Below are 12508 nucleotides of genomic sequence, written 5' to 3'. Positions count from 1 at the left end.
CACCGGGGCCGTCGTAACTACCTTACGCCACTGGTTTCCACATTCATCTGCTGAAGCAAGAAAGCTTGTGTGCTCATTTTAAAGGGATAGTTTGGATCTTCTGATGTGGGGTTGTATGAGATACTTATCAAAGGTCAGTGTACTGTTTACAGTGGATGTCAGTTGGCACGCCCCCAGTTTGGAGAAGCAGGCATGAGTCTGACACGGAAGCTAATGCACTGGTGTGGACAGGGTCAGCAACAGAATGTATTTTAACCCAGCCCCATAAAATCTATATCAGTTTAAGTGTACGCTATATTCAGAATATTTTCACCCCAGCTGGTCGTCTGATGTTTATTCACTGTTGAATCAACGCCACACACCACAGCTGAATCACTGTTGAACTATGTTTTGATTTTGAAAGATGGATCACCACTGATTTTACAATGTTGTTTCATAATCTTTAACCGTTTCAAAATTGTTTCAACATTGAAACAGATCTTTGTGAAATTTCAGTGTTGATTTATGAGAATTTTTTAAAACCTTTTCACAACCATCAGAGTTAAACAGTGTTTTAATGTTGAAACAACAACTGACATAATTTCAACCCCATTTCAGCTTTGAAGGTCGGTCATGAGTCAGCTGGGACTGCTTAACTTTGCCATCACATGCAATGTCCGACAGAGAACTGAAGCTGTTATATCGCTGTCTTCAAAGCCAGACTCCACTGATAAAAACAATGATTAAACATAGCTGAAAACAGGAGTTGCTGGTGTACCGCTGCTTCAGTCAGTTTTGTTATTGTGTGACTTTGGTGTTTAGTTAGTTTGGTTTACACAAAGTCACACAATAACATAAATTAACTAACTGAGTGATCAAGGCAGAGGCAGACCTGCAGCTCCAGTGATCAGTGAGCCAAAATGAGTGTCAGTGGAGTCTGGTGGCTTTGATAAGTGCATGGATGGGGAACTAAAGCAGTTAACAGCTTCCCTGTCAGAACAGACTCTCTGATACAAAAGTAAAGGGGTGAAATATTCTCAATAAAGTGTGCACTTAAACTGTTATATTTCCTTTAGGTATGACTTTTTTTTTTAGGTGGCTGAAATATGTTTTGCTGCTGCCCCTGTCCACAGCAGTGCATTGCTTAGCTTCAATGTCAGTACTCCTGCTGCTTCTCCAAACTGGGGGCGTGACAACTAACAACTAGTGTATGCAATACACTGACTATGGACAAGTACCTCATACAACCCCACTTCAAAAACAAACTATCTCTTTAAATCTCAGTTAAAGACGGCAAGTACATATGGATTTTTTTTTAAAGATTATATATATATATATTATTTGCCTTTATTGAACAAGTTAAGCATGAAACGGGGAGAAAGAGGGGATGTCATGCAGAAAAGGGCCGAGGGCTGGAATCAAACACCCAGCCAAGGACATTACCTTTGTACATGGGACACCCGCTCTACCCATTGAGCTACTGTGCACCCTAACATATGAGATTTTGAGATAACATTTTGTGACATTGCAACAAGCAGTCCATTCTCAACTTAGACAAATGTGGGTTTGGAAATACTGAGAGTAGATTTTACAGTGACGATGGCGACATCTAGTGTCCAGTAGTTGAACAATATACATATTAATAAATTGTGCATTTTTCAGTAATGGAGAAGAAGGATTTGTAATAAGTTTACTGAACTTTTTTTGTGGCAAAAAAACTTATTAGACTTATCATTTGGAGCAGAATATTTTCATATGTCACATAGCTAGAGGGGTAAAGCTCCACAGTCTTGACATGGCCTTTCATATCTCTGTTTCTTCTTCTCTGGTTTTGTGTTGTTGTGTAGGCAAAGTGCAAATAAAACTCACATCATAACTGGTTATTTCTTTGTTTATTGTGAGCATGAACAGCTTCTCAGCATTTCTGTACAATAGGCTACAGTAAACTTAGAACATAGCTGACAACATATTTACAACGATTCATGCACAAACCAGCTACTTTGCGATGACTAGCAGTAGCAGCAGCAACAAATGATACGAAACAGGTGTTGGAGTTCAGATAGGAAATTCGGTCATTACAAAACCATACAAAAACAAGTAAACACAGAGGTTTAAGGCATTTGTTAGTCGGGAAGTACATCATGCGCGTCGCAGGGTCACGCTCTGCACACATCTGCATACTGTATCAACACGTGAAGCTCAACATACGTCAACACGCTTAATCCTGAGATGGTTAATTTTTGACTGTCAGATAATTTGCTGACAGCCAGAATCACAACTGCATCATTTAATTACAAAGAGGTGTCAATACAAACACAGAAAAACTCTTAAAGCATGTTAAGCTTAAGATATAAAAGTTGTACTGTACTTTATAAATGACTAATCTACTGTAACAAATATTATCTCAGGCGTTTTTACTTGTCTGGTCCCTTGATAAAGTCATTATTGGACTAAAATGTACTTGAAGAGCTGTCTGAACTAACATGGCTTGATCATGAGGTGATGAAAAGTACATAAAAAGAATTCAGGTGTTGCGAGTAGTAAGACAGATCTCTAAAAGCGGATTATGAAGTCACTCTAAATATAAAAGCTTCAGGCTACAGAGCAGAAGCAGCTCAATAAATTATTTGCAATACAACCCTTTTAAATAGATGATATATTCTTTATATCTACAGCAACACTTTGTAACCAGCTATGAAGCGGTTAATAAAAGTCATTTCTCTTCACTGAAATCCTCTCTCACATGTCACCAGGGTACAAGCAGTTCTTCTCTCTCTTCTTCTTTATCTCTGAAATGAAGGTTACACTTGTTTATGCCGAGACACTGATAATGTGAAATCTGAAAACACTAATATAGCCCATTTATTATCCCGTGCGACACAAGAAGGAGTACAGTCGACACGTGATCGCCCTAAACTGATTGTGTTAAAACAGAAAATCTGTCAGGAGATTTTCCTCGTGTAGTCTTTCCTCTTGAAATCCCATAATTGGTGCCGCAGCAAGTTGGAAATACACTTGGAAGACGAGGCATGAGCCTGCAGCTGCTGTCTCACCACATTACCAGCTCAGGGTGGAATGATACACACACTTGTGATTGTTACAGTACGACCGCAGTATGATGGAGGTACTTGGTTTTTCGAATGCACAGTTTTTTAAAGAGCCTTTCCCTAAACACGACACACTCACATAACACAGCTGACAATCTCATAGCCCAGCTACAGATCAGTGACACTCAGCATTATGTAGCTACCATTAAGTCTACATTCATAGTTAAATGACAGATAGAGGATATGTGATGTATACGATATATCCCTTAACAGTTGAGTCCTTCATGTTCCCATCAGAAGAATCACATGCAGAAAATCTGATTAATAATATTATCATAATTACACCTAATGTCACATATTCAACTTCACAATCTTGAACTAAAAGCACGTACAGAGATTATTTTCAGTCATGACAGATGGAGACGTTGAAGGCATTACATGGGGAATGATACGAGCTGCAGTTACAATCTTTTCCAGCTATGGCACAGGAACGTTTCATCCACTCAAGATGCTGATTTTAAAAGTGCTGTATGCGACATTCAGAGCACATATGAAGCTCAATCTAACTTCAATCACTAAGACTTAGACGACTGTCTTATTCCTCCTCTTCTTCCAATCAGCTGATTATGGGCGTTCGCCTTTCCACTTAAACCAATCAAATTTTGACATAATCAGCTGATCATGTTGCTGCTGATGAACTTTAAATCTGTTCTCATCTCTGCTGCTGTCAGCTGTCGTTTTAGCCAGAATTGTCACGCCCTCCTTCATCACATCCACCTGCAATCATCATATCCAGTGCACAAGTAGAGCTCATCAGAAGTCCACTCCTCATCACATCCAGATCTTGAGCACCCTCTTTGTCTCACCACCACCAGCGTCTAGACTCTATAGGTGGGATTCCCAGTGCTACTACAGCTTCAACACCCTCTGTAAGATATATGACATCAAGATGGTGTCGAATCACCAAAGGCTATTTGCATTTCTCATGTTTTTGTACGCATGTTTTACTCAGAATTAGTCTCTTCTGATTGGGTCTGAGCCTGGACTGTCTGCACACGGTTCTCAACATGGAGGTGGTTGAGCCGGCGGCTAGCAGCTAAAGGTGCTGACAGTGCTAAGAGTGCTAGCAACTGCAACAGTGCTGACAGAACTTACTGTGTTAATGTTAAGAAATGCTTCTGTGACTACGCCATTCTACAGTAATCGCCGTATAAGCGCATTTCAGAGTGGCAGCCATTAGCTAGCCAGTGGGATACACACACAGGGACTAACGACGTGCACATGTGGCTGGCCCAGCTACCACAACAAAGAACAGAGAAGCTCAAGTTACAACACACACAGAGGGAGTGTGACTTCACTCTATGCTCAGGACGCCATTACTCCACTGTGTCTTTACATAGCAAATCGTCACGCCCTCCTTCACCACATCCACCTCCACTCATCATATCCAGTGAGCTCATCAAAAGTCCACTCCTCATCACATCCAGATCTTCAGCACCCTCTTCATCTCAGCACCACCACCGTCTAGACTCTCTCAACATATATATTCCACTGTATCTTTACAAAGCAAATACCTGTTGCTATATTAATGCTCTGAATGTCATATAGAGCTCCTTTAAGCAAAGTGAAATGTTGCATTTGAGTGTCTCTATACAGATCCTAATATAGGAGTCCATTCAGCAAGAAAAGATGATGGCGTTTGTTTCTCCCAAAGACAGAAGCCCTTGTATATGGATGTTCTGAGTGAGAAGAAAACTCCCCGACACGTCCCTTCTTGGTTTGGTTAGCTGGGAGGTATAACACAGGAGGCTACAGGCACTCAGACAATACTTCATGCCTGTCTGTCATCAAGGACATTTCCGACTGCGGCTCTGTGATGAAACTGGCACTCAGCTGGAGTTTTAGCCTCTCCACCTCGTAGTTATGCAGGTACTCCTGAATCAGGTAGCGTTCTCGTTTAATCCGAGCCTTCACATCTGATGGGACATCCGGGATCATCCACGCCACGAAGAACTTCACCACAAACACTACATGCTGTGGAGAAAGAATAATCACGTGGTCAAGATATAATCCTTTAATTCTGAGCATTATTCATTGATTAAGGAGTGAGGAAGACTTGCGATGTCTTACTTCCATGATGATAATGAAGGCCATTTTGGCTGCCAGGATGTGCCAGAACTGCATGGTGTGAGTGTACTCCTTCTCATGGCCTGGAGGGTATCGGTAGTCACGGTATCTGTACAACACAACAAGCAAAGGGCCACCATACAGTCAGTTATGTTTCATTAATGTGATCATTAAAAAAAATGTATACCAGTGTTTTCATCAGTAAATGCTACAGAACCACTGACAGCTCCAACAACAGATATAAACACTTTTGATTCATTCAGATAATAAGTTGCATCTTTCTGCCCAACAATGACAAACATGCTGTCGTACAAAACTTCTATTTCCATCCACTTGACCACAGCAAACAAGCACACACTGCAGGCTGTTCTCCGTCATAGAACTGGAGCAAAGGGGGAAGTTAAACAAGATGTTTTCTCGAAACGTGCAACCGGATTTGATTTATGTTTTCTCTCATTTGGTGGGTGTGTCAGAGGTATTACCCAGTCTGTAGTTACCTGTATATAAACCATATTATAGCAGATTTTTACGTATTGTACGTACAATTTGGGTTTTCAGCAATGTAAACATATGTTTTCCTGAGATAAAGACCCTTTAGGTTGAACAGAATTTAACTGAATGAAAGCCTGTTGTATTGAAAGGCAGTGTGCCTGTGTAACATAACAGGGCGTTCAGCGTTTCTGTTAAAATAAACATTTTGCTCCATGTTGTGGGGGCTCAACGCAGCCCAGGTCACGTAGTATAAAGAGCAACAAAGTTGAAGTAGGGAGGAAGGTTCAGAGTGATGGATGGGTAAAACACACAAACACAAGACTTCAACCTAGGAGACCAGGGTTCGCGTTTTGAAACCACAAGTCAAATTAGCCGATCAACATCACTAATAGGTCTAAATGAGCATTCATTAATATCTTTTAGTATGTGGTGGCTACTCTGCAGTGGGCTATTTCTGATTATTTGGAAGTTTAACTCTGCAGAGTTGGCGGTGAAAGCAAATGAAGCTGTCCAAACACTATTAAATTCTCTTTTCTTCTCCGCAACTTGACTAGCCACCCACCCCTCATGAGGTTTGGCAAAATTTGGAGGAAAAGGTGCCAGGTTATAGATGTTTGAAGCACATATTGGTTGATCAAATTGTTTTTTATTAAATTTGGTGCATAGGTGCATCATTTTTATTTTTTTTTTAAAGATATTTTTTGGGCATTTTTGCCTTTAATCGATAGGAAAGCTGAGTGTGAAAGAGGGAGAGAAAGAGGGAATGACATGCAGCAAAGGGCCACAGGCTGGAGTTGAACCCGGGCCACTGAGGCAACAGCCTTGTACATGGGGTGCCTGCTCTATCCACTAAGCCACCGATGCCCCAGGCACATCATTTTTTAGGCCTAAAACAATAATAGATGAAAATTAAAATGTTAAAAAATAACCATTATTTATTTCCATATGATTTCTTGATGTCAAAGCCACAGGGAGCCACTGAAGAAGCGCGGAAGTGCCGCATGTGGCTCCAGAGCCTGTCTGTTTTTGATTTCTTGCAACCCCTGAGAGAAAAATCTGACCCTTTAGCCGTTAAATTCTCCACTGGGTTCACCAGCTAGTCTGGCAGGCTATAAAGCGGAAATGAGCGGAAAGTCACTTAAAAGCCAACTAAAAAGCATCAGTACTAAAGAGCATGTCAGTATTTCACTACAAGCAAACTCTATCGCATTACACAGCCTTTTGACCTGTTGTTCATATATAAATACTTTAGTGCAGTTTTGAAGCGCTTCAAAAATGTAAAAGAAAAATATCTAAAGCCAGAAGCACAACAAGCTCTGAAAGCTCTAATACCTGCAGGTGGTGGTCGAGTTATCAAACCAGCTGTCTCCTTCCTCTGGCAAGTTGTGCTTATTTATTTGTGAGATGTTGAATACTGACAGACTGTTGTTAACGTAGCCTCTCATGTTGGAATCGTTACCGTAGGCATACAGGAAGACCATCCGGGGGATCATGTCTGAGGTGAACGCCATTATGAAAGCCTGGGACAGAAGAAAGCACAAAAAACTTTCACTTAAAAGTCTGCAGTGAAATCGCTACAATTAATTATCCAAAAATGTCACACATTTATTATACATGCAAATACAGATATGAACACACATTAGACAAAAAAAACTGACTTAATGTTATGGACAGACAAACTCATTGTACACTGCAACACTCACGTTGGTAACAACAGACAAAATGGCCACTGCATTTAGGATTTCCTGCCACGCCCCGATATTTCGGGCCTTGGATGCCACCGGCCGCCTGAACTGGGTGGTGAACTTCCAGGCATCCACCCTAATCTCCAAGATGTTATTGCACAGAGCCAGGAGCGGAGCCAAGGGGAAAGAGGCCACAAACAAAGTGATGAAACCAAACTGGACCACTGAAATGACAGAGAGAGCCAAACGAGAGAAGAAGAAAGAGGATATACTTTATTAATCCCTGAGGGGAAATTCAATTCAAAAAAGAGTGGAAAACAGAGAAATGCAATAAAGGGAAAGAAAAGAAGACAGCATTTATATATCAAACAGCCATTCAGCTTGATCTCTGTATTGTAAACAAAGTCAGTGAAGTATCTCACCCATCTCCAGGTACTCATAAAACAATCCCAGCTGGCTGAAGTTCAGCAGGATGTGGTCCTGCTCCCAGCGGCTGTAATGGTTCTCAGGATTGTGCCGTCCTTTTCTGCTGTTCCACCAGTTACGCATCAACCTGAAGAAGAAATGCATGTCAAACTGCTGAGACCTGACGTTGGGATGACAGTCACTCGATCAGCACATAACATCTATATTTATATCTGACAAAACACTACGTACGTAAACCTTAGTTTTTAATTTTCCTAATCCCTTATCCTGTTGCGGGTTGCGGGGGGGCTGGAGCCTATCCCAGCTGACACTGGGCGAGAGGCAGGGTACTCCTGGACAGGTTGCTAGACTATCACAGGGTTGACACATAGAGACAGGCAACCATTCACACTCACATTCACACCTACAGACAATTTAAAGTCACCAATTAACCTGCATGTCTTTGGACTGTGGGAGGAAGAAAACCAATGCTGACATGGAGAGACCATGCAAACTCCACACAGAGGGGCTCCCCCACCCCAGGGTGAAGTCAGATACTGTCTAAATATGCCTAACATCTGTCTCTAAGCCAGCTCTTGACTGTGTTTGTGGGATATAAGAGCAAGAATTTCATTTAGACATTCAGAGGTAAAAGTAAAACGTAATTAACTGAATTCTCTCTGTTTCCCATGAGTGTGTGCATTTCAAGTGGGCAAGCTGCATAACAGGAAATTATATTTATTGAGGTTAAATCAACTTGCATCCACTTGAAGATAATGTGTGCACTCAACATAATGATCTTGTCAAAAGAATGATTAAAATGCAATAGAAATAGAATAGAAACCTTAACTGAAAATCCCCCTCTTGATGAGTCTATTTGCTAATTTCGCACTGAATGAGTGACTGAGGTGATTTATAAAGAGGTGAAAGGATGGATGGACTCACGGCAGCAGAGCTTCCTGAATGTTCCCACAGAGTTGTTTTCCTGCCATAACAATCACCAGCTGTGTGGTCAGCTCAATCAGACAGCCTCCAGGGTCACACTGGGACAGAAAGAGGTTTTTAGTTTACATAACACACTTTTATTTGATGCACTTCCTGTTGGCATCAACAGATTATAAAGCTGATATCACTGGTAGAAAAATGTGTTAAAATGTTGGAGGTATGACATGAACCTGCCCTTGTTTATGAAGATGTTTACTTAAAAGAAATAAATCTCAGCTAAGTAAAGTGCATAATCAATATTGTATAAAAGGAAAGAAAAACTTACCTCCTCATTCCTCAGTGTGGTCGAGTTGCTGAACATGTACGAGTACTTGCCAGGATGACCCACAAATTTGCCTTTGAAAAAGGCCACATAGAAGCATGACGAGTAGTAGTTGACAAACTGAAAGAGGAACATCTTCATGGTCAACCTGTTCTCGTACTCCAGGTGAGTCTTTGGGATTTCTGCAGGAGGCAAACATCAGACAGTAGATAGGTATAAAAGACAAAATGATGACTACTGTAGATTCCTGTCATTTGTGTTTCAGTCCATTCAGTAAACGTCATATTAAACCTCTTTACCCAAATCAGTGATCCAAACAGCCACCCTCTCATAGAAGAAGTTGAGGATCATGATGATGACAAAGTTAATGCAGGAGGCAGTGACAGAAGTCGCTAGCTGCGGAGTGATGAACCTGCCCACCACTTGGATCTTCCTCATAGGGTCTTTAATGATACTCGCAAAGGCAGCGTACACGGCCAGCCTGTACGCTATGACCCCGATGATACAGGCCACTATCAGAGAAATCTGTGAGGAGCACACACATGTAGAGCTGTTAACAGGATGTGACTAGGCTGGGAAAATGACTATGTATGATTGTAAATAGCACACAAACGTGCTTACACAAACACACATGACTTAGCCCACAAAATGACCATTTGTATACCACTTACCACATGTAACAGTCAATTTCTGTAGAAATAAAGTCATAGACTGCATTTAACAACAGCAAAACTATATCAAAACATCCGGTTACAATCTCTAACACAACTCGTGCAGTATAATCCAAGTCTCATTCATCCAGTCTAATGCTTAGTACTTCTAAAACAGACAGCCGTTTGCAGTGGGCAACTGAACAGAAAGTCCAACTTATCTACACTCTCTTCAAAGCCAGATTCCATTTACAAAAACAGTAATTTTACCTCACTGAACGCATGAGCTGCTGATCTACTGCTGCCTCAAATATGTGGTTTCTTTGTGTTATTGTGTGACTTTGGTGAGTCTGAACTAACCCTTTAAAACCGCAAAGACACATAATAACACAAACAAGCTACTGATCGACGCAGTGGTCAATCAGCAGCTCCCATGTACAGCGAGGTAAATTCGCTGTTTTGTCAATGGAGTCTGGCTTTGAAGAAAGTAAAGGTAAGTTTCACTTCTTGTTCAGTTCCTTGTTGCAGTACTGAGCATATGACAGGATAAATGAGACTTGGATTAAACTGTACAAGTTGTGTGAGAGTTTGGAAACGGGTGTTTTATTATAGTTTTGCCGTTGTTAAACGTGGACCCCATTTACTTACTTTACAACAAGAATTTTCTCCATTTTTGGATTCTTCGTTCACCAGAGGCATGTGAGAAAAACACTTTTGTTTCCCCAAATCCAATGAAACACAGGGTGAGTTTCTGATGTGCAAATGGTCATTTGGGGGGTGATAGTATTCCTTTAAATATTTAGTTACCCAGAATATAACAGTGGCACTTGAGAGGCAGAAGCGAGCACACTTGCTGGTGATGGGGAGATATGGCTCCATTTCCTGAAAAATATTACATAAGATTTAATATTATTATTTATTGTTCTGGCCTCTCGCCCAATGTCAGCTGGGATTTACTGTTCTGGAAGTAGGTGCCATATTATTATCTGCAAACCACAAAGTATGCAATATTTTCATGTTTATTTCCATGTTTGAGGCACCTGAGTGATCTTGTTGAGTCTCCTGTTAGTGCATCGGATCTCAAACTCAGGCCGGATTTGAAGCTGCTGCTGTTCCTCTTCAAAGTCAACCAAGTCCCACTCGTACTCCAGCCGGGCTTGGCGCCGTTTCCAGAACTCCAAAAACAGAGTCACTGCCACGTAGATTTGAAGAAAGGAAACAGTTGTAAAATCTAAAGTCTGGGTGTCACGTCTACCAAACAGATTTTGTTGTACAATGAGAGGTCTCATGCTGTGCAGGTGTGTCCGTACACTTTTTGGACAGTTTTTATGACCTTAATCTTGTTGTCGCTTTTGCACTGACTGAAAACAGAGAGTGTCTGTGTTGAGTTTGAGGAGTGTAATGTGTTTCAGCTGTGCCACGACACTTCTTGGCTATGTGGGCAGTTTTTAGGCACGCTCGGCCTTCAGTGTGCTTGGCAAGCTTTCCCAATGCTTAGTATATAATGACATAATTGTGCTGGCATCTTTACTGGGCTTGGGCAGAACGGATAAAGGTCGATGCTTTGGTGTGAAAAGGCTTTAACTGTGAAAATCTGTCTCACCAGAGAGGGAACAAATTGGATCTTCAACACAGGTTAAACACAGTAAGAAAAAGCATCGACTGACACTCACCCCAAATCCCCATAAATATGGCAAAGAACACCGTCCCCTCATTATCAAACAGATGGGATTGCTGGAAGAGAGAATATGGAAAACAATAAGTTCCTCAGAGAGGCAGAAGACACGCTGGGCATAAACAGGATGACATACTGCTGACTCAGCAGGATACAATTATCTGCACATATTTGAGCTAATAACGTATTTCCCACACTCATGTTTCCTTTCTTCATTAGTAATGTAGATTTGGGGTTTTTGATATGTGATGGCTCTTGCCTGATACTCCTCTATCGCTCTTTGTTCTGTTTTTGTTCTCAGATGCTTGTTGTTGTTGTAGAACTTGGGATCTCTACTATAAGGGGACTATAAGGATCTCTCCTATCTCTCCTATAGGTTTGAACACACTTATGCGGTAAAATTTAAGATTGTAATGTGGACTTTAAGGTTATTGCTGTTTTAAAAATTGTATCCTATGAACATATAAAGTGTAATGTTTTACCCAGGATGAGAGACACGTAGAGTTGAGCTTCCAGAAAGGGCACTTCCTATCACAGAGTGGACACATCACAATACTGCCTCCAATAGTGGCGTTGCATATCTCTTTGCTAAAAGAAGAACAAAAAAGAGAATTTCAAAAATGTAGGTGCATCAATAGAAGGTAAATACAGCTTGGAAACAATAATGATAATAATAGCTTTATATGTAGAGCACAAAGTGCTTTCCAAGGTGAAGAAAATACAAAACAAAAGTGATACTAATAAAGCGTAAGCATAAACATACGCCTACACCAACATATACACTTAAACACGTATATACCTGTCAGCATGCAGACATATACACATGGCTGCACATACAAACACTCCCATACACACAGTAAGTCTATCACCTGTCACGAGAGGCAAATCTGTAAATGTTACGTTTTCAGATGAGGTTTACAGACGTGAACAGAGTCAGCTGATCTGATGTTCAGTGAGAGGATGTTCCAAAGTCGAGGAGCAAGAACTGAAAAGGCTCGATCACCCTTTGTCTTTAACCTGGACGCTGGCACAGTCAGAAGACCCAGACTAGCAGACCTGAGGGGCCTGTTTGGACGGCACGGTGTGAGAAGCTTAGTTATACACTCCGGTGCAAAATCATTGAGAGCCTTGTAGGGTATTAAAAGTACCTAAAAATGGATTCTGAAAGAGACAGGAAGCCA

The 12508-nt window shown here is 41.1% G+C and overlaps 1 protein-coding gene across 3 annotated transcripts in view; it reads right to left on the bottom strand.

Moving 5' to 3' along the window:
• Nucleotides 1-1854: 1854 nt before the first annotated feature.
• The window catches only part of ano5b (anoctamin 5b), a 40125-nt gene continuing 29471 nt past the window's right edge, over nt 1855-12508 (bottom strand). For all 3 annotated transcript variants that reach the window (XM_050064778.1, XM_050064861.1, XM_050064947.1), the window contains 12 exons: nt 11810-11915; nt 11326-11386; nt 10693-10844; nt 10460-10534; nt 9302-9527; nt 9006-9184; nt 8681-8778; nt 7753-7883; nt 7349-7554; nt 6978-7165; nt 5157-5262; nt 1855-5060 (listed from right to left, as the gene is read on the bottom strand). In XM_050064778.1, the coding sequence (XP_049920735.1) occupies nt 4836-5060; nt 5157-5262; nt 6978-7165; nt 7349-7554; nt 7753-7883; nt 8681-8778; nt 9006-9184; nt 9302-9527; nt 10460-10534; nt 10693-10844; nt 11326-11386; nt 11810-11915 (1753 nt within the window). In that variant the 3' untranslated portion in view covers nt 1855-4835. The remainder of the gene's footprint in view (nt 5061-5156; nt 5263-6977; nt 7166-7348; nt 7555-7752; nt 7884-8680; nt 8779-9005; nt 9185-9301; nt 9528-10459; nt 10535-10692; nt 10845-11325; nt 11387-11809; nt 11916-12508) is intronic.

This window comes from Epinephelus moara, chromosome 1 (assembly GCF_006386435.1).
Source record: "Epinephelus moara isolate mb chromosome 1, YSFRI_EMoa_1.0, whole genome shotgun sequence".
Taxonomy (NCBI): domain Eukaryota; kingdom Metazoa; phylum Chordata; class Actinopteri; order Perciformes; family Serranidae; genus Epinephelus; species Epinephelus moara.
Note: the sequence above shows the minus strand (reverse complement) of the source record. Positions and strands in the feature narration are given on the sequence as shown.